The 22,917-nt window shown below is 43.0% G+C and overlaps 1 protein-coding gene across 1 annotated transcript in view; it reads left to right on the forward strand.

The window, feature by feature from the left end:
* The window catches only part of PDLIM1 (PDZ and LIM domain 1), a 45,433-nt gene that overhangs the window by 1,272 nt on the left and 21,244 nt on the right, over positions 1–22,917 (forward strand). The window contains exons 2-4 of the mRNA XM_037804289.1: positions 12,780–12,931; positions 14,534–14,618; positions 18,690–18,889. Coding sequence (XP_037660217.1) covers positions 12,780–12,931; positions 14,534–14,618; positions 18,690–18,889 — 437 coding nt within the window. The remainder of the gene's footprint in view (positions 1–12,779; positions 12,932–14,533; positions 14,619–18,689; positions 18,890–22,917) is intronic.

The following is a 22,917-nucleotide window of genomic DNA, read 5'->3' on the forward strand; positions in this document are numbered from 1 at the left end:
TTGCACATTCCATCTTTGGGCTCGTCCGCCTGCCTGCTGATGAAACTTGCCTTCCTGAGCCTTCTAAACGTCACTCTTCCTTCTAGAAGGTGAGGGGTGGGGGTGCAGGGAGGAATTGGAGAGGCTCCTATGAGTTGACTCAAATCTCGCCTCCAGCAGCTGAAGTAGTGTGTTGGGGGTGGGGTGGGGTACAGGAGGAGATTAATTGGGGGCCTCCTCTTGGTTTCTTTGCCATCCCCAGTTCTATTCACACTTCTGTCCAGGTGGACCTGGCCAAGTGAGGAGATCTTTGACCATCCCACCTGAAAAGGAGCAGGCACCCCAGTTCTTAGGCCCTGTCTTCCCCCTGCACACCTTGTCTTGCCATGACCTCTTTGATTATTCTCACAGGTACACACTGTCTTCCTAGCCATTAGCTGAATTCCTCAGGCGCAGGAACTGTGCCTGCCCCATATCTGGACCCCTTCCCCCAAGCCTGGCACAGAGCTGAACCTGGCTGTGCCTGGTAAATCCTTGCAGGCTTATTAATAAATGCTTGCCCAGGGAAGGCATTGCTTCTGCACATTTAGACTCGCTTACCTCATATAGTCCATTTGCCCTTGCTCTTTGTGTCTATAATTAACCTGTCAGCCCTTTCTACTTCTGAGATTTATACATGGCATGAAACCTTTTTTTAAGTAGTGGAGGATATATTGGCAATCTATTAAAAGGGCAATTACTGCCTGTCATATTAGCCACTTTTAAAAATCTTAATGCAGGCGTCATTGCACAGGAGGGACAGTAGAGTGTGGAAAACACTTGACTGCAAATTCATTAGTTCATGCCTTCATATACTCATTCATTCACTTATTCAATTATTGGCACAAGTTTAATGAGCACATACCATATGCCAAAAATGTCAAAGCCCTTGGGGACTCAGAAATGAGGACACAGCTCCATCCTCAGCGTGTTCATGGTTTACTGAGTGAAGCTAATCTTATAATGCTCTTGGTAGGTGCTTTAATTTAAAAGTGAAAGTGCCTTGGAAGAGGTGACGTTCTCATGCTAACAGCGGGGGTGCTGAATAAACTAGACTTCTTCCTTCTCCCAGTTTCTCATTCAGGGCCCCTACCCTGGACTCCTTGATGGTCAAGCCACACATTTACTACGATTCCTGGAGATTTTCTGTCTCTCAGGCCCTGTTCCAAACTACATGTTGTCCAACCTCTTGAGTACTCCCCCCCCCTCCCCGCCCCATGTCAATATTTCATTTCCCCTAGTTGCTTTCAGGGGAAGCCTTCAGAGAATCCACACCCAGGTCAAAATTGCTATTCAGTTTATGTTGACTGTTTTTCTCAGCAACTGACAAAAGACAGGAAGGGGTGGGGCCAGAGATATGGGTATGCGTTTAAGGGGAGGAGTTCTGGGGAACACTTGCTAAGAGCCATGTGGTTTTATGGCTAATGCTTGTACCCTTTGGGCACATATCACAAGGGGTGCTTAAAAGCAGATGTTCTGTAACAAGAGAGTTCTGTCTGCTTTTTAGGAGTATCATTTCTAGACTCAAAGTAGGTTTTGCAACTTGTCCTAAAGGTTGAAAGAGCTTGGCTTGATTGTCAGATTACGAAAAGCAAGAAATGTCCACAAAGGCTCATCAGACGATAACCGCCCTTGCTCTGCACTCCTTCATTCTGTGAAACTGATCACCTGGGAAATTTAGCTGTTCCAGCTGATTAGTTTCTTAGCTGACCTAAGAGGAGAGAAAGCAAGACTTTGAATCAAAGGTGATCGTGTGCAAGGAGCTTACTGACTTGAAATTCCCCAAACCGTGTTATGACACTAGCCAGATCCCCTCTCCCTTCCTCAACCTTCTTGATGGCAACCTTGCTGCTTTATCTTTGAGATGGAAAGAAGGGAGAAGAGTGACTTTAAGGTATTGCAGCTTGGTAGGTGACTAAGGTGAGATGATCATCTAAACACTGAGGCCACACTCTCCTAGGCCGGTCAGGACTGGTGAATGCACCATGGACTTGTTCTTGTGCTAGGACAGGCTAGGACTGGCTGCCAAGCTGTGCGTATTCTCTGGGCCATGCCTTGCTATGCAAGAGAAGAAAGCTTCTGTTCTTTGAATTTTACCAAGTGGGAAGCCCAAGGGCCAACAGGTTAGGTAATTTGTTTGTATTTACACAAGTTTTCATTGACTGAACTGCTTCTTAACTTCCTTGTAAAGGAGCAAAAGTGGCTATGTCAGAAAATTAATTTTTAAAAGATTGTTTGACATCTCAGGGGAAAGTTCGAGGAGGCTGCCAGGACTTCTGTACGTTGTAAAGTGTCCAGGGCAGGGACTTAAGCTGAGCTCTAGTCCTGGGCACCTCACTGGGTGACCCTGGACAGGTTATGTGCATTCTGTGGGCCTCAGTTCTCTGTAAAGATAAAACAAAATGATAAACAATAAACCCAGTGGCTCCCTTTTTATCTTTAAAATGTGTCTCAGCCTTTGGTAGCAGTTGTGCCTTTAACCATGTATTAATTGAAAAAAATGTATTATAAACTCAGGACCATTTTCTGATGAATTTGTGCTCTGTTAATCACAAGAGTCTCCATTTATACTTGAAATAGTTTGTGTGAGAGATATTTATTTGATTTGTGTGCAATAATAATGTATACAGAACCCTTTATGTGCCAGGCACTGTTCTAAGCATTTTATATAGTCACTCAGAAGTCCTCAAAAGTGGGTACAGTTAAGATCCCCATTTTACAGGTGGGGAAGCTGAAGCATGTAAAAGTTAGGTACCTTACCCAGATCATGGCAGCTAATGAGTAGTAGAGCTGGAATTTGGCTGGGCAGTCTGGCTTCGCAGCCTGTGGTCTTAATTGCTATGCCCCCCAAATATATTAATAGCAGCTGACATTATCTTCTTCCAGATTCCCCATAATCCAGTGTTGTAGGGTCATGCATCATACAGTCATGGGATTAGAAGCCAGGCAGCCTGACTCCCAGGCCAGAATGTCACTCCTACATTCTAGCTTCTGAGAAGCCATAACTGTTACTATTTCATTGCGAAAAATATTATCTAGCACATAACTCCATGATCATGGTGGTGGAGTCATCAACCTGAGGGTTAGGCACCCCACCCCCCAGGCTCCTCACCCGAGAGCCAATCTTGCACCCCTGAGGGTTGGCCAGGGTGGCCTTCCAGCTGCTTTGGGGTTTCAGCCCGCGTATTCCTGGAGCTCTGAGCGACTGGAGAGCAGCACCTCCCTCCCTGTCTCTCCTGAAAAGCCAGAAGCCATGGCCCCACCTGGGAGAATTTCAAGTTCAGTTATAGGGCGGCATGCTTCTGCAGACAATGGAGACCAGAGAAAGGATTGGTCCGAGAAAGGCCTACCTGGGTGCTTAGTGGGGGGATTCAGGGAGTTTTGTGGCACATAAAGATGACTGAGTAGTGGACAGATCCACCTTGCCTAGCCAATGATGGGCCTAGAAAGTGGCAGCCCCGCTACATTCAAAACTAAATATACCCATGGAAACCTAAGACAAAAACAGGTGCTTCCTGTACAGCTCTTAGCAATCTGTGTGATGGTCTGTATTATCATTAGCCTCATCGTGGGTGAACTGGAGTGCTCATTTGTAACGGAGGTACATGGTGAACTTTCATATGTAGAGTACACTGCCTTTTGGTAAAGGCCATAAATATTAAAAATGATTTTCCAAAGAAAGCAGTGGTCTTATAGGAAGCCAGACTCCTGACCAAGGACTCAGGGGCTAATATAACTATTCATATCATAGCAAAAAAGCAAGTCATATCATAGATATGACCTGTATATGATAAAGATGACTAAAATAAATACAGATAGATTAAATTCAGGTGATACAATAGCCATTTACACCCATTTCTGTTTAAAAAAATTGTAAAACGTACTAATGCTTCTAAAGCTGAACATACCCACACTTGGCAATGCAGCAATTCTACTTTTAGTTATATACCCAATAGAAATGTGTCCACATGGGCACGAAAAGGCCCATGTTTAGGAATTTTCCAAGTGGTACTGTTCATAACAGACCCAAAGTGGAAACAATTCAAATGTCTAACAATAGTAGAATGGATAAATAAGTGGTGGTACAGTTAAATAATATAAGACAACATGACAATGAGAATGCAGGAATCACAACTATGTACAATGGCATGGAAGAGGGGCTCGCACACACATGCGTGCACACACACACACACACACACACACAAAGATGTTGAAAGAAAGTAGCCAGGCACAAAAGAGTAAATATTGTGTGATACTATTTATAAAAATGTAAGCAGGCAAAATTAATCTACAACATTACAGGTCAGGATCATGACAACTTTTGGGGGGAGTGGTATGAAGGCTTCAGAAGTTTCTTTACATGTTGCTAGTTCCACAAGTGGCTCTTTGTGAGAATATACCCAGCTCTGTATATCTTATGATGCCTGCACTTTTGTGTGCATATTGTACTTCAATAAAAAGTTTACATAAAAAATACTCATGCTTGTTATAAAATGGTCAAATAATATAAAAGTGTGAGGGAAAAGTTAAAAGCCTTCCCCACACCTTCCCAATCTTACTTCCTGGAGTGGGGGGTGGGGGCACTGTTAAAAGTTTGCTACAAAGCTTTCCAGACTTGTTTCTATTCACATGGCATTGTTTAAAATGAAATTACTTATCACAGTGAACTATTTAGACTTCATTGCTTTGTACTTTCTGCCATATTTTTACTGCAGCAAATCAAGAATTAAAGACAGCTTGGTGTCATGGAAAAATATAGTCTTGGACTTAGCCAGCTCTGGGTTCAAACCCTGTCTTGTCCAATTGCTTGTATGTTCTTGGGCAGGTTAGCCCCTGAAACCTCAGTTTCTTCATTTGTGAAAATGGGAAAAACAGTACTTGCCCTTAAAGGTTGTGGTGAGGATGAAGATGGTGCACAGAGAGAGCCTGGCTGAATGGCCAGCTCACTGATAGCACCAGGACATAGTGGTCCTATTAAAAAAATATTATAGTAGCCATATGTATTGAGGGCTCACTGTGTACCCCTGTTCTAAACTCTTTACAAAATTATCTCATTTAACCCTTCCAACAACCTGATGACATTGATACTGTTATGAATTTAATTTGATAAATGAAGAAAATGAGGCATAGAGAGTAACTTGCCCAAAGTTAAGGCTTTAGTGAATGTTCAGGGTTTAAGTTAGGGGTAGTTGTTAAGGCTATTAAGAGCGCATGGAGAAAAAAAAAACAAAAAAAAAGCACATGGGTTCATAGGGGTTTGTTTGGAGACTTTTGGGAAACTTGATGACTTCTGGAGAAATTAATCAGGGTATTCTATTTGCTACCTGCTTTTTCGTATATTCCTATTGAAGAAATTGTGGTTGATCTTTGAGATTGAGAGAGCAGTAAGTCTTTCTGACTGTTCAAACTGCCACCCTCAGCACTAATAGCTTCCTCTTGCACCCTGCATGAGGTGAAGCTAGATTAAGGCACAACTCATCTGCAACCACCTGAACCCTGCTCTATTTGCCCCATTTCACCGAGAAATGGTTAGAGAGTCACTAAGAGCATTCTGTGACATTCTTGGGGTTTTCAGGCTAACTTGCCTAAGCTCACATAACTTCTGTTGTTGTATTATGGCTTCAAGTCTGAGCCATTGCTGGGGCCCACAAACAGAGTGAGTCAGAGGAGCCTGGACAGTTCAAATTCCACGTCAGAATGGCATACCACAGGGCTGGGGCTGGCTCCTTCCCCAGCTCAGAATCTTTTGCATTTATACGTAAATACCTTGACACAGACATTATTAGATCAGTGGAGGTTGTCCCTTAAGACACATGGCCCTGTGATTGAACTTGAATTCTAAATTTCTTTATCTTAGCCATGTTTTGCATAAGTCTGAATTATAACCATCATCATTTATACTTTTTACCTCACCTACCTGTAGGAAGGATTTAAGGTGATTTACAACACCAAAACACATATTTACAATATTTAAAAACACAAGAACACAATAAGATTTAACAAAAAATTGGAAGGTGTTAGAGGAAAGAGAGAGATGTGCCAGGAGCTTTTAAATCAGTTGGTTTCTATAATTGCACACTACATTTAGCTGTGAGTTTTCTGGCCAAGGCAAAATAGGAACCATGTTATGTTATTTAGGCATCTGGAATGGAATTACTCGTACACTGCCCCATTTGCACAGCACCTTCAGGGATGTTGACCACATCATAGGTCCTGTATTTTTTACTCTGGTTTGGTAAGAGATAGATAGAGGAGGGCCTTCTATTTACCTTACCAGAAGTGTAAGCTCTTGAAGTTGTTTCTGGGGGAACTGAAATTTTAGAGTAAGTTTTGTTTACCTGATGACTTACCTTCTTTCAGGGAGAGAGCTGAAGGGGAGCTGATAGTCACCCTCTCCCTTGATATTTCCAAACCTGATGAGCATCAGAATTATTGGGGAAGCTTTAAAAAAGGTATAGATTCCCAAGTTCCACTGTGTACACCCTGATTCAGTAGATTTGAGGTGAGGTGTGGAGATCTAGCTATATACTAAAAAAAAAAAACAAAACAAAAAACAAAGGGTCTAGTAATCAACTTGTTTGCAAACTGTTGCCTCATCCTTGCAAATATCAGAGTTCTCCAGTGAGCTGTTGGTGAGATGGATAAATTTCTGGCCCAAGGTTTAGATGCAGATGTCAAGGGGCAAGGTGAACACAGTGTTTTGTAAAGAGTTGGGAGATTGACCTGTATTCTTGCCCACAAGTAAAAGTCAGAGAACCTTCTAAATCAAGCCTTTTACATTTTTTTAAATCAAGGAAAATAGCCCTGAATCAGAACTGTTTAAAGCATTTGACAGATATTTGGTTAAAACCTCAGAGCTCTGTCAGAGGGTGAGAATACAATTTATCTTCCAGACTGGCACACTTTTGAGAGTGAAAGGGGAGGCTTTTGGTTATTAAGCTTGGGAAACAGGTTTCTATCCTGGGCAAACCAGGGCGTCTGGTAATCCTAGTCATAAAATGTTTCTACATATAATTGTTAAATTATGTATAATTGTTAAAGTTAGTTAAATAACTTTGTAACAAAGTTCATGGTCACACACTCATTTCTATGAAGGGGCCGGTGGTAACATAAATGTGTTTGGAGTAGGGGGTTAGGTAGTAAGAAAGTTAATAGCCTCAAGATTGGTGTGTTTGGGGACAATAGAGAAGTGGGGCCTTTGGCTACCAGGGGAGCACTTGCCTCATCTAAAGGGGACAGAGGCTCCTCAGTCTGCACCAACTGCTGCCAATTGGGAATGTGGGGCCAGAGTTGACAAATCTTCTGTTTTTTCACACAAAAAACTGAGAATCTAGGATTTAGTGTGAAATCTACCAATATGTAAATATTGGCCACTGACTTAAATTAGAAACCAAACAAAACAAGACTGGGAACTGAATTCATTTCATGCAACCCCACTGGCTATTAATAGGACATTGACTTTAAGTAGGCCTACCTTTGGAATGTTCCACCAGGGGAAGTCTGCCCCAGAATGGCTCACCAAGATGCTGGATGGGTGGCCCGTTGAATGGGTCTTAGAACTGTCATTAGAGAATGTCTGTCACATACAGAGTTAAGGCTCAGTGATTGTCCCTTAGCAGTAACTGGGCAGTTGATAGCAGATGCTATGTTTAAAATCCTTTGTTGGCTCCCATCGTTCTCCAGATAAAGAACAAACTTCTTGGCAGGAAAATAGCAAGGTTCTTATGGCCTGGTCTGTGTTTACATCTCCAGCTTCATCCCCTTCCTCTCCCTTCACTTCCTGTGTTTCATCCGTACTAGTACACATACTGTTCCCATAATTGGCCATGTTCTTTCCCACCTCCTTTTGGGCCTTTGGGCAGTTTTAAGCAGCACCTCCTCCAGGGAGCCTTCCCTGATTCTTCCTTTAGGTGCCTGTAACCTCTTTACTTGCTTCTAGTCCAATACTCATCAGCTGTTGTACATGCCTTTCTCTGCCTGGAGATTGTGAGCTCCTTGATGGCAAGAGCCATCCTTTTCACATCTGTATTCCAGGGTCTTGGATGGTTCCTGGAATATACTAACAATAGCTCATGCCCCTAGGGCTCAGATGGTGTGCTCAACCAGAATAATCTCTAATCCTCAGCCCTTATAAAGTCAGCGTTATTATCATCCCCGTTTCATAGATGAGAAGGCTGAGGCACTACAGGGGTGAAATAACCTGCCCAAGGATATTAGCTCTTAGTAGCAGAGGCAGGACTTGAACCTTGGCCATCTGACTTCAGAAGCGACTTCTTTATCAACAAGCCACACTGTCTTTCCGTATGTACATAGTGAATGACTGTATGATCAGTGAATAAATTACATATAATTGTTAGACTAAATGAGAGAGAAAAGGAGGGAGCAGGAGAGGCATAAAATAGAAACATTCCATTATCATAGGGGTGGAAGCTTTTCTTTTCATTTTTCAAGGCCCTGGCTATATATCCCACTCTATGTAATAGCAATATTTAGTTATTTAGATGTAAGTTGAAGAAAACAGGGGGGAGCTACATCATAACTCTGTTTTGTACCATTTAGCAGTGAAATTACACTCTTCAAAAACCTTCTTATTTGATCACGAGTCTGTTAGGAAGGCACAGGCTTAAAGATACATTAACTTGCTGTATAGGGAGGGCAAACCAGATGGCTTCTGAGCAAGCACTGTTCACCTAGGGGGCCCATGGTGAGGGAGACATGAGTGAAGGCTGCAGAAAATGTCAGGTTGCTCAGCAGTGGAATTGTCATGACTTAACCATTTATTCTCACACAGCAGCACTTGTATGATCTAGGGCTGTGGTCTCTGGGAAAAAAGATGGCAGAGGGGTTTAGGGATGTCCGTTGAACTAATGGATCTTCTTTTTTAGAGGAAAGTATGGATTTCTTAGAATTTGCAGCTGACTCCATTGTGAGCTGGTTGTGAAGGAATTTGATGGTCAAGAGGAAATTAGAATAGGCAGTGTGGTATAATGGGTTAAATGCGTGGACTCGGGAGCCCTGCCAATTACCAGCTGTGTAACCTCAGGCAAAGCTACTTACCCCTTGTTCCTCCATTTCCTCATCTGTAATGATGCAAATTATAGTTCCCACCTAATAGCATCACATGAGGATCGGATATGTTAGTTAACTCTTGCCGAACACTTAAACCACCCCTGGCACACGATAGATGCCCACTGACTGATGGCTGCTGTTATGACTACTGTTAGGATGAACAGTGTTTGGTGAGGACTGGAGCTCACCATTCAGGACAGAAACTAACCAGTACCGGAGGCACAGGTTTTCCCTCCTGAGGCTCTTTTCAGTTGTGTTATGATTTTATAAGGATTGGGGTCACTGGGCTCCAGCTCACTACACAGCAATGATAGCCAGGAGGTGCCCAGTCAGCGGCAGGAGTTTGTGGTGTCCAGTTCCTTTCACACAACGCCACGGCAGATGATATTCTCTTAATCTCTGGATTTCTCTTTGGCTCCGACAGTTGGGTTTAGAGCCTCTGCTTGTGGTAAAGCAGAAAGGGAATGGAATTTGGAAGGAGAAGATCTAGTTTCAAGTTTTGGCTCAAGCCTTTAGCTGTGTGAACTTAAGCCAGTCATAGCTTCTCTGAGTCTCGATTATTTCATCTGTAAACTTCTCTTACATATTGGCGGTGAGGACATCATCATCACTATCTCAGATAGGAGGTTGTATGTGAAAGGACTTTGTAAAAGGCAAATTCCATAATTTGTTTAAATCCGTTTTATTTAAAAAAGAGATGGTTCATAAAAAAATGTGCACTTAATCCATTTATGTATGATTCCATCAGAGTCCCATGTTGTTTGTAATTTTCTGAGATCTCTTTCGGCTTTCCATCAGTTTGGCTTTAAAAAAAAAAAAAAAAAGACCAAAGCTGCTGGGCCTCAATTACTCAGGCCCGCTGCACGTAAGACTGGTTCCATCTTGTCCAGGACTTGTTGGGATGTACTTAGCAGAAATGCCTCTCCCACAAAACAGTTTAAAACAAATGCTGGAAATTCCATAGTTCTCAGCAGCTAAACATATGAAAGTAAAAAGAAACTTCATCTAATTTCATATTCTCAAACCCATTTGCCCAATCTGTTCATTTTACTTTTGCAAGTGGTCACATTCCTGGATAGTGATATTCAGGGAAATAATTATTTGTGATTCTGTGTGATATATATTTTTAAGGGACCAAATGAGGCACGTGATTTAAGTATTCGGTAACACTGGATGTTTTAGAGTCAGTCATCTGTTAAGTAAGTATTCATTGAGCACATGCTATGTACCAGTCACTGTTGCCAGTCTGGCACAAAAGGCAGACAGACCCCTGCCTCATTCACCTTTCCATTTGGCAGACAGTGACATTAATACAGCCACAGAATAGACTGACAAACATGACTCCACGAGTGCCAAAAAGAAGAGTGTAGTAAGAGGACGATGGGGGCGGCAGGGGGGCCTGAACTTAGATTGGAGATCAGAGAAGGCCTCTCTGAGGAAGGATCGTTTATGCTGAGCTCTGAAGGATGAGAAGGAGTTAACCGGGCAGAGGTAAAAGCAGGAGCCAAGGCCCTGAGGAAGAGGGAACTAAGGAGGCCACAGTAGCTAGAGCTAAGTTGGGGATTAATGATTTTGGATTTTATCCTAAGGGGACTGTTACTTAACACTGTTAGCTTTGGTCATGATATATGAGTTTGATCAGGCATTTTTCTTGTCGATTTGGTCTGCTGTCCCTGGAGATGGAGTTTACCAATCCAGAAACATTGCCAATCCCAAATTAAGTGGTGATTAAGGTCATTTCTAAAAAGAGGGGTCTGCACTGTCCTTTAGAAAGAGAGAAATGTACATGAAGTCACATCAGGAAGACTGGTTAGAAAATGAGAGGAATTTGTTTTTACTGCAGGTACTGGGTGACTCAGAAGCTAACTCCCCAGTGTTGACTGAAATGTGAGTAGCCAGTGCTAGCCCCTAGAAATGTCTTTTGTTAGTGGCTGAGAAGACGGTCTGAGCCTTGGACCAGGGGCTTTCATTTTCTAAAAGCCAGTTCCCTGCTAAACAGATGATGGGAAAGCCAGAAAGGAAGGTTGGGAGGTCAGGATCTCTGCACTGGGCTCCACATCCTGCCACGTTCCAGGAATGTTTTGCTTGATAAGTTCATAGCATGTCCGAGGCGGAAGGGACCCCCAGGATGAACTCATCCACCCCTTATGTCATGCGGTCAGGGTGCTGATGGTGGGGAGGGACCATAACAGCGGCTTGACACTGGCCACCCCAGGAGGGTCAGCATTTTCGGATTGGGGAGGGCTGGCTGGGAACTGTAGCTGCTGAAAATGTAGGCCTTAGGCCCAAGTCTTGGGTTCTGGTTTGTTTGCCTTGAAGGGTCTCTCACCTGTGGTTCAGCCTTACAGAGACAAGCAAGAGTTCACAAGACCTTCCTCAGTTGGCCCCCAGGAGTCAAGGGCCTCCTCCAAGGGGAAGCCAGAACCTTCCGGGACTGGGATTCTGTGTACGAAAGTGCTACCTTTCCCATGGGGAATTCCCATCAAGAAAGTTCTTTTAATGTTAAAAAGAGTAATGGGCTGAGATGATGATAGTAATATTTTTAGTATACCTTGGTTTAGAAGATAGCTAACAGCAAAAAGTTACTCTGAGCTTAGTACTATTTCAAAATGAGTTTGTACTTCATTCATCACAACAGCATCTGTATTCCCTCGAAAAACAGTTGTACGTCTCAGGCAGTGCTCTGTAAGCAGATGGATTTGAGGACCCATTGCGGTGATTGCTTGGTTTCCCCCAAGCATCTGGGACCCACACATTTGGAACCAGTGGTCCAGAGATATCAACTGACAGAGAACCAGCCACCTATAGGGGATGACCCCAACCATAGTCAGTGTCTCAGGTGGGAGGAAATGAGCCAGTGTAAACCCACCCAAGGCCCTACTTCAACAGGGAGGTACAAGGGCATATCCTAGGTCTTCTGTGGATTCCTGTTTTAGAAGGAATCCAGGCTACTTCTCATGCCAGAGAGACAGAGAGCTGAGGCCAAATGGCTTCAGGTTTATACATGTTTCCATGAGCCAAAGAAACATTTGGCTCAGCAAGGTTTACTTCATTACCATCTTTTGCTTCGCATGATTTTAAAATATTTTTTATTGGTTTTTCTCATTACCAAAGTATACGGAAATGTATATACTTGTGAACAATTTGGTATGTAGTTTTCCAGTGTTTGTGTGCATATACTAGCCTAGTGATTACTGAGATTTTTTATGGAAATAATATCTTATTATGCATATTGTTCTCTACATGTGTGTATGTGTGCGTGTGTTGGCTGGGGGGGATAGTTATGTAGTTGTTGACTTACTTTAAGGAGGCAACCAGGTTCAGTGGAAAAAACATTGATGGGTTTGGTTCAGGGTTTGAGTCCTGGCTCTTGTAATATACTAATTGGGTGACTAGTAATATGGCATTATACTAATTGGATGGGTAGTCACAGATCTTTCTAAGCCTCAGTTTCCTGGAGACAGATGCTTGTCCTTTCTCACGGTGTTGTCAGGATCTAATGAGATCAAAATATAGAAAAAGACTTTTTGTAAACCATAATGTTATATAACGATGTTATTATTTAAACATGATTTCAGACTTCTTGCCTTCTTAAATTCTTTGCTTCACGTCATTGAATACTTAGTCTTGTGGTAACTTAGTGGTCTCCTTGGAGACAAATAGTAACCAGCCTGCTCTCCCCTTTTTCCTAGGTCACTCCCGGGAGCAAGGCTGCCATAGCTAATTTGTGTATTGGAGATGTAATCACAGCCATCGACGGGGAGAATACTAGCAGTATGACACACTTGGAAGCGCAGAACAAAATCAAGGGTTGCACAGACAACATGACTCTCACGGTAGCCAGGTGAGACCCAGGGAAATGCGCATCATTTCTGATCCATTTGAAGCTGCCTGTGGACAGGGACTGCCTTACTTGCTTCAGGATTCCCTTTCCCCCTAACTCGGTGCCATATGTATTGTAGGCGTGCAGAAGGTCTGTGCAATTAGGAGTTCAGATTGCTCATTTTCCCCTCTAATTTTTACAGTGCAATAAAACACTGCGGGCTTCTTTCTGTAAGATATCTTAGAGTTATCTGTATTTTCACATGGTCCAACATAACTAGCCAAAAATTTTGAGAAACCAAAATCAGTAAAATATTGTCACATACAGTGAAATGAATATTTCATCCTGGACACCATTTAGAATCTACGTAGGATGCTGCTCCTGCCACACTATGCTGAGCGGTAGCTACCACGCCAGGAGATTACAATAACAGAGAAAGACTTCAACACATTAAACAAGGGCTGAGTGTAACTTTAAGTAAATTACAAACAAGGAGAGCTGGGGTTGAATGGACTCAACAGGTTGGTGAGTGAGGAGAGTACGTTGGGAGTTGTAACTGGTGTAGAATTTCTATTCTTTAGTTTGGTCTTGGATGGGTGCCTGCAAGGGCAGGGTTTCAGGAGTGATTTGGTTCAGGCTTTAATGGCTCCTAATTTCTTATTGGATCGAGTTCAGATTCCACATTCTGACCTTCTGTTAACCTTCTCTTTAACACCTCCCTCACCTTAGCTTCCACAGCTCTTTGCCATGAGCCTTTGCTCAGGTTCTCATCAGTGAAGCGAGAAACTCTTCCCTATGTCACAGGATGGGCGGCTGGACCGAGAGTGGGGGTGCACGTCAGAACCATTTGCATGCTTCAGAGCCCCACTCCCATGGGACGTGTGCCAGTTCATTACTACCCCTCAAAAGTACATTGACCCCTCATTCTCATTTCCATTTCTATCTCAGTCCAGATCCTCACCTTCAAGCCCTAGCTTGAGACCTTCATTCATTCATTCATTCATTCACATATTATTGATTCTTGATTCATTTATCAACAAATTCAGCAGGTTCATCTTGTATATGTCTGGCACTGTGCTAGGCACTCTGACAAATACAAAGGTAAGTACAAGTATTCTCTATCCTCCAAGAGTGGGAAAAAACACACTAATTAAAATTGAAACTAGACTGAAATTCCTGCTGTAATTACAAACTCATACAGGAGGTATCACTTTCACTGGGGCCAGATAAGTGTCACAAATAAGTTGGTTATTTGGTCTGGACCAAGAACACTGGGGAGAAGTGCATTCCATCCTGAGCAGAGGTGGGACAGCATGAGGCATGCTAGTGGCTGGGTGTCAGCTACTCAGAGCGTAGTGAGGGAAGATGAGGCTGGAAGGAGTCAGAGCCAGCTTGCGAACCCCATCAGGGCTGGGTGGGGAGCCATCAAGCAAGGGTGTCATCAGATTGATGCTTCAGAACAGCATGCTGGTGGCAAAATGAAGGATGGCTGGAGCACAAGGCTGGCAGCAGGACACTAATCCAAAAGCTAGTAGTCCAGGCAAGAGGGGACATTTTTCCATTCTGCTTTTAGTATGCATTATTTAGCATGAATGAAACAACAGCTCTGTTAATCTGTTGCAGATCTGAACATAAAATCTGGTCTCCTCTGGTGACAGAGGAAGGGAAACGTCATCCATACAAGATGAATTTAGCTTCTGAACCTCAAGTAAGTACTTGTTCATCACTGCCGCTGCTTTTACTTCTTTTCTACGTTTGACAGTGTTCAGCACATTCCTGTTCTTTCTGCTCAGGGCAGTGATGCCGCGGCCTGGGCTGGAAAGAGGTGGTAGGAGGGCGATAAAGGAAGCAGGCGGGAGCCTTCCTGCCGGAATAGGGTTGGCAGGACCATAGTAAAATGAAGCTCCATATAGATTTCAGACACAAATCATGCCAGGCATGAAAATTAGTCTAGGTCCTAAGGCCCAGGACCTAGAAGAAATAAGGGAAAGCTTCATAGTAAACTCTGCTTCTCCTTCCTCCATCCCCCTGCCTGGTTTTCTTGAGCTCTTGGGTAGAAATCTGTATTTTTGTTACAGGGAATGCATGACTTCTAATGAGACTTTAAAATAGAAATTACTAAAATAAAATAGTAATTAATATTGAAAAAATGCAGTAAGGACTCTGAGTACAAGTCGTGGGCTAAATTCCATTGACTTCATAGAATTTCCCGGGACAGTTGACTGCCCTAGTATCTCATATTTGTAAATAAATCGCTCAGTGGTTAGATTATAGGTGATTTTATTTCCTTTTTCCTTATGTGCATTTTCTAAACTATCTATAATGAATGGACATTCCTTTTTTTTTTTTTTCTTAAGAGAAGTTGTGTGTTTACAGAACAATCATGCAAAATATACAGGATTCCCATACACTACCCACTACCAACACTTGCATTGGTGTGGAAAATTTGTTACAGTTGAAGATAATGCTTTTTTTGGTAATTCTATTTTTTTAACAGTAGTTCCACTTGTTACAATCGATGAAAGATTATTAAAGTAGTACTATTACTGTTGTCCATAGTTTTTGTAGGGGTATTTTTCCCCCATATTCCCGACCTGTTACTACTATTATTTTTTTCATGCATGTCTTTATTTTATTACTCATCCACCCATATACTGGATAAAGGGAGTGCCAGTAACAAGGTTTTTATAATCATAGGAGATTCCTTTTGAAATAAGGGGGAGAAAACTTAAAGAAGAATGTATAGAACATCTTTGTAAAATTCCCCACGCCTAACATACTACTTTTTACAAAATATATATTAGATGAATGAATGAATGATTACTGACAAATTAATAAGTAAATTGATAATGGCTATTGAAAATTACTTTTGGACTGGTTTGTGATTAGTATACTTATCCCCAATTGAAGATTTGAAGTTTAAATTGTTTTCTTACTTTGAAACACTAATTTTTATGGTGAATTGAGATATAATTAAAAAAAAGTACCTATCCTTTATCCATAATACAGAAGTTGTGTAAGTTAAACTCATTTGACGCATTCGTGTTTGTAAATTGAGTGTTATACGTTAAGTCGTGTGTTCTCAAATGGCTTCTATTAAAATGCCAGAATTGCAGTCATATGCAAAATTTTTTCCATTAATACAATAAAAATCACATGTTTAGAACGCTAAGAGTCACTTTAAGAATCATTTTGCCCCTGCCATTTCAAAGCGGACATGAACATATTATTCCATACTTCTATAAGGAAAGTTCATAAAATGGCATTTATTAAATGATTAGTCTCTAAACTGGCAGTTTTGCAAACTACTTTAAAACATGCCACAGGTAATTCCAATTTCCCTGAGAATTCTCAGCCAGTTCATTAAGTTTACTATAAATGCTAAGTGTTAAGTTTTCGTATATTTTACGACACATAATTAAGTACTGTGTTTTAATTTGGTATTTCTGAAATCCTAGTGTTTGCTTAAATAAGGTAATCATTCAGATTTCAGTTATGCTTTTTATTTGTACTATACTTGAATTAAACCTGTATTCGTATTCTGAAGGTAGTTCTCTTCAGATTAAAAGAAAAATTCTCAGATATTTTGAAATCTAACTTGGGTATATTTTTCTTTTGATTCCGGTAATTACTCTTATGACGAATTTCCCGATGCTAATTTTTCCATAACTTTTTAAACACTTCCAGACATTTTAAAAAGAGGATGAGTGAGTAAGAGCAGAGTTAGTCTATAATAAAAAGATCTGTTAGTTCATGTGCTGCCAGCCAACACCCCAGCTTATCTGAGGTCAGCCCAGTTACACACCTAGTTTGTATTTCCTCATTATTGAGTTTCCTTGGGAACTGATAAATACAAAGCCCAAACAATTACATCATCCCTTAGAAAAGCCAGGCCCTGAATTCTCCTGATTTCTGGAAAGACCAGTATTCACATGGGGGGAGAGATATTCCTTTTATGTACAAAACAGCTACATTCTTGAGAGATTCCCTTTAAAAAGATCAGAATTTTCAACTCTGATTTCCCATTGACCTCCAATCTCATTGGAAATGTGTTTCTCTGGAGGAAGAAGGGAATGGATGCTGGGTCAATATCTGCTGTGTGCCAGGCACTGTGCATGTCACACCAAGTCCTTGTGAAGAAGGCCTTGTTTTCTTCATTTTAAAGATGAGAAAGGGGCTCGGAGAGGTAGTGCCTGCCAAGGCCAAACGGGAAGGGGCAGGGTCAAAATTGAGCTAACACAGAAAAATAGGAGCTCTTCTCCAGTGCTCGGCCCCCTGCTCTGCTCCTGGGAATAGCTGTGAGAAGAGGGGGAGGGACTGTGGACCTGGCAGAGGCCGGTGTCTACCCCAGAGCAGCCATTGACTTGGGCCAAAGTCCCAGGCTGCTGTCATCACGACCACAGCCTTTCACAATGACACATTATTCCTTTGGGTAGTTATGCCATGAAGTTTACTTAATCATCTTGATGACTGCTGAAATTTCCTTTTTCTTGACTAGTTATACATCCCCTTTTGTGCTCCATGCAGACTTAGCTTTTGGGTTCTGAATGTAGACAAAGTCAACTAAATTTATTCAGTAAAACCTCACTGGTTTTGACTTGTTGAAGAGAAAGTCTATCTGAATAGTGAAAAATAATTCTTAAATATAAAAATATTTTCATGTCTTTCATTTAAAATTCCATGCATAATGAATTAAGCTGTTAGTTTTTGTGCAAAATGTTTTCTAAGAAAGCATTCAAGGCTTGAGGATTTAGCAAAAAAGAACAAAAAAGGAGGAGCAAACACAAGACATGAACTCATTTTTTAGGCAATTATTCTGGGCTTGGATGTTTAAGAGATCAGGGTTCAGAAGATCTTCTGGAGAACCCAGTAACTGTAGCATGTTATCTACTTGGAAGCTGTGAGTTGATTCAGAACAGCCTGGTGGAAAGGTCCTTGCTAATTCAGTGATCAGAAAGTTGTGATTTTTTTCAAAAGAAATGTTCATTTAAAAGTTCTTTGAGGGGGTGTTCGTAAAGAAGCTCTGAGATGTTGTAGCTGTAATAATTATTCACCAGACTCCTAGCAAGACCTGGGTGAGGTTGGGGGTGGGGGGTGGGAAGCACTTTCTCAAATTTCAAAAAAAGGGAAATGAGAGCACAAGGAACTCAGAGTCCTTTATGCAGCTCTGCTGGGCACCGCCCCTGTAACAGGTGTCCCTGACCTTCTGTCTGATTAACTTGGTCTTTCTCCCACAACACACAGTGGCCCAGAGGACTGAGGTCACCTCTGCCTACTCAGCGGCTGCTTCACCCTGTGACACCACAACCCTCTTATCTTGCTTGTCTAACCCTGCTCAGTTCTGGGGAATTTATCTCCATGTTTTATCATCTCCTGCTGTGAACTGTTCTGAAGTGCCTCTGCATGTTCCTCTCCTCCTGCTACTTTAATCCCTCTGAAATGTGCCCCTGAGCTCTGATTTGGATGCTGACAGTCCCGGATATCAAGAGGTGTCTGCCCAGAAGGTACCCAGTGGAAGATCAGACTTTTCTGGGCCCCAAGGAAGAATCAGAAGGCAGAGCTGGGTGTGAACCTGCACACGTGCCATCTCAGGAGACTTCACCGGTTACTGCTTGTGGTCTCAGTGGGTACGTCAGAGCCCCTGAGCTAAAATTTGGTGTTGAACTAGGGCATATGTAGCTAAGCTGGAACCTCACCCTCTGGCCCTCAGCCTGCTCTGTCCATCGAGGCATACACCTTGGACATCCCCCTTGATTTCTTCTCTGATCCCTGCCTGCAGGAAGTCCTGCACATAGGAAGTGCCCACAACCGAAGCGCCATGCCCTTTACCGCCTCTCCCGTCTCCAGTGCTACCCCCAGGGTCATCACAAACCAGTACAACAACCCAGCTGGCCTCTACTCTTCTGAAAACATCTCCAACTTCAACAACGCCTTGGAGTCAAAGACTGCAGCCAGCGTGGAGGAGACTAACGGCAGACCGTAAGTAGGCCCAAGAGCGCTCTCCAGGCCAGTCCTGCAATGGGCTTTTTTTTTTTTTTTTTTTTTTTTTTAATCATTTTATTGAGATATATTCACATACCACGCAGTCATACAAAACAAATCATACTTTCGATTGTTTACAGTACCATTACATAGTTGTAGATTCATCACCTAAATCAATCCCTGACACCTTCATTAGCACACACACAAAAATAACAAGAATAATAATTAGAGTGAAAAAGAGCGATTGAAGTAAAAAAGAACACTGGGTACCTTTGTCTGTTTGTTTCCTTCCCCTATTTTTCTACTCATCCATCCATAAACTAGACAAAGTGGAGTGTGGTCCTTATGGCTTTCCCAATCCCATTGTCACCCCTCATAAGCTACATTTTTATACATCTGTTTTAGAGATTCATGGGTTCTGGGTTGTAGTTTGATAGTTTCAGGTATCCACCACCAGCTACCCCAATTCTTTAGAACCTAAAAAGGGTTGTCTAAAGTGTGCTTAAGAGTGCCCACCAGAGTGACCTCTCGGCTCGTTTTGGAATCTCTCTGCCACTGAAGCTTATTTCATTTCCTTTCACATCCCCCTTTTGGTCAAGAAGATGTTCTCCGTCCCACGATGCCAGGTCTACATTCCTCCCCGGGAGTCATATTCCACGTTGCCAGGGAGATTCACTCTCCTGGGTGTCTGATCCCACGTAGGGGGGAGGGCAGTGATTTCACCTTTCAAGTTGGCTTAGCCAGAGAGAGAGGGCCACATCTGAGCAACAAAGAGGCATTCAGGAGGAGACTCTTAGGCACAAATATAGGGAGGCCTAGCCTCTCCTCCTGCAATGGGCTTTTCACACCAAGACCAGGTTCCTGCAGGCAGGTGAAGGAAGGTCCAACCGTTTACCCCAAGGGGAAAAATGTCTACTTTAGGGGAGTACTTTCTGTGTTCCTTTTCCTTATCTGTGTTATGGGGATAATACCACATACCTAATTGGGTTGTTGTAAAAATAAGAAGTAATGTGTAAAATGCCCAGCCCTGTTTCTCGCACAAACTAATTGCTTAATCACTGAGACCCATTGTTGTTAATTGTCCCAAGTTCTGTGGTTATTGTCATCTTGTAATTGACCACCTTCCTTCCTTAATAGCTGTGCTGCTTCCTGAGAAATTCTTCAGTATTTATGGTTGGGGAATGTGTGAGAGAATCTAGAGTAGTTTCTGCTTGTGTTTACCATCTCACCAGAGCAAGGAGGAAACACTTCATGATGCACATTTCTGGTTAAGCAGTGTTTGCTTTTTTCCCATAGTGGACTAGAAAGCATAGGAGGTAGAGAGGTCCATAATGATATAAATGTTTCTCCACAGGAGTGGATTCTGAGCTGGGGGCCGAGGCAGAGGCAGGCAGCACCAGGAAAAGGTGGGCCTCCAGATAGAAGTCTCCAGATCTTCCCAGGGAGGGGGCCAGCCTCTGCTTCATCCCAAACTCTTTGAGAATGAATCCAGAAACACTAGGTTTGAGGATAGAGAGTAGGAGATGCAACCAGTTCTCTGTGGGTGAAAAGGGGTTGGATTAGGTCATAAGCTGCAACCTCAAATGCTCAAAAGTGGCAGAAGAAAAGGAGGGCGGAGCTCTGAGCACAAGCAAGAGGGAGGAGCCAGGGGCCTGTGGCAGCAGACAGTGCATGCCCGCCAGATGGAGGGGCTGCTCCTTGGTCAGCCAGCTGTCATATGCAGGCCCTGTTTCCCATTTCTACTGATTTATTTTATTGAAACAGAATTCAGCAAGCCTCTTTTTACCAGAAATCTAATTTTTAAATTCAGATTTGCTTGAAAAAGCCAGGTGGGCCAAACTTGTCTGTTCTTTGGGGCACTTTCCCACTCGGGGTCCTCAGTTCTTGTATTAACTCTGAAGCTCACTTAATTCTGTTTCTCTTCAATTCACCTTTAGAGAGAATCTCCCCAACTTTTAGCATAATTAAATTGCAAACCAATTGTTTCACTTAGAGTAAGGTACCAGAGGCTCCAAACTAGTTAAATGTTTGGAATGGACTGTTGTGGGAACCCCTCTCGAGGGCTCACTGGTACAGTGTGCATGTATCTCCTTTTCACCCCCCCAAAAAAACTTTGTTGGGCACCTACTGCATGCAGGTCTCAGTGCCTGTTGCTGAGAAGACACTGTGATTGCCTTTTAAGTTTCTTAAAGTCGAGTAGCAAAAGAAACAAACTCCCTTTTTGCTGTTGCTTTGGCTGTACAAGATACAAAAGTCACTGGCACTTATCACGGAAACCAAGGCAAAGTGACCATAAATGCTTCTTCCCCCCAGTTCTGGTTCTTGTGAGACCTTACTGGCTTGAGATGATGATGCCCTTCAGGGCGGCTGTGGGGCATGCGGGATATCTGAGAGAAGAAGATCATGCTGGGCACCCCCAGCTTTCCAGAGGCACACCCTGAAGGGAAGCATCCTCCCAAGCAGCTCAGCAAGGAGCTGATGGTGGAAACACCGAGGGCGGTGACGCCTGTTCTGTGCTGCTTTGGGGGAGGCTGAGAATGTGACCCTCCTTCACTGTCCCAGAGTGGAATGTTCTGTGATCTGGATTTAATAACCCAGGAAATGACACATCCTTAATTGGAAAAGCTGCTACGCATTGGGAAAAGTATATGCCTGGGAAGTATTTTTAGTATGGCCTTGGCTATTTTTCCTTCATTAATGCCTTCTTTCTTCTCTCATGCTCCCTGCCTGCTTCCTCCCCCCACATGAAACAATTAAATCTGCAACTGCCTGAAGGCTGTGTCAGCTTTTCCTCCAGCCCTTGTCCCCTCCTGTTGCAGACTTTTTGGCTGTAGCTGCATCTGAGGCTTTATCAAAAGTCTCCTTCCAGATTTTCCCAGCAGAGGGGGCCAGGCCTCTGTTCCATCTCAAACTCTTTGAGAAGGAATCCAGGAACAGTGGGAAAACTAGCAAGCAGTTCACAGCAAACCTGCTGAACCTGCTGAACCTGCCTGTGTGTGGGTCTCTGCTTACTGGTCTGTTCCTAGAGAGGCCACTTGCATTCTCTGCAAAGAATGGCTAAGAAAGATTCTCCTGTGAGCCCAGCAGCCACTGGGTAACCTTGCCTGCTCAGTTAGCACAAGTCCAAAACGCTCACTCACTCCCACTGTTTATGTGAAATTCGCTGAGGTTCCAGAATTGGCTCACTACATAACTTTGCATATGAGGTCATTACTGATTCCCTGGGGCTGACTCTGGGTTTCTTTGTGCCATGCATTTGGGTGTGTGTGTGGCTCTATGTCTTGTAGGACTTCCCAGAGCCATGCCTCAGTTCATCCAAGAACACAGAACATTTTCAAATTAACCTGGGAAGTCTTGCGAGAGGGTGCCTCTGACCTTGCTCCCAGCATGCACTTGGCGGTGTGAGAAGCCTCAGCAGCCTTTTTCCTCTTGCTCAGGTCAGCTTGGCCATTTATTGAGTGCCTACTGTTGACCAGGTGGGTGAAGGAAACGTTGCTCAATGCAGCAGAAAGCTAGAACCTGACCCTGGCCTTTTTGTACTGAGTTTGGGGGCTCTGGCCATTTTCTGGTAATTCAAGGCCTGGATTTCATTATCCATGTGATGCTGCCTGACGCTTTCCTAAAGGCCCAGGCTTGTAGATAGAGGGGCCAGAATTTGAATTCCAGTTTTGCCTCTTACTAGCTGTGTGAGCTTGGGGCAAACCATGCAACTTCTCTGAAACTCAGTCTCCTCCTCATCTCTAAATTGGAGGGGATATTCTCTCTCCACCAGGTTGTTGAAAGGATATAATGAGGTGTCTGTAAAACTTCAAGCAAGGTGTCTGGCCTCAGTAGACAGTAAATGCTTGTTATAACTGATTTCATTGCCTAAAAGGAACCCCATTTCCATCACTTCTGAGTAATGAAGGCTCCAGAAGGGTGGAAAACAGAGTGACAAATATTATGGAGTAGGTTTTGCTAAGAAAACTTTACTTTCCAGGTATTGTGGTTGAGCCAGCCAGCAAGCCAGTGCAGTTAATCAGCTT

This window comes from Choloepus didactylus, chromosome 15, assembly GCF_015220235.1.
Source record: "Choloepus didactylus isolate mChoDid1 chromosome 15, mChoDid1.pri, whole genome shotgun sequence".
Taxonomy (NCBI): Eukaryota; Metazoa; Chordata; class Mammalia; order Pilosa; family Megalonychidae; genus Choloepus; species Choloepus didactylus.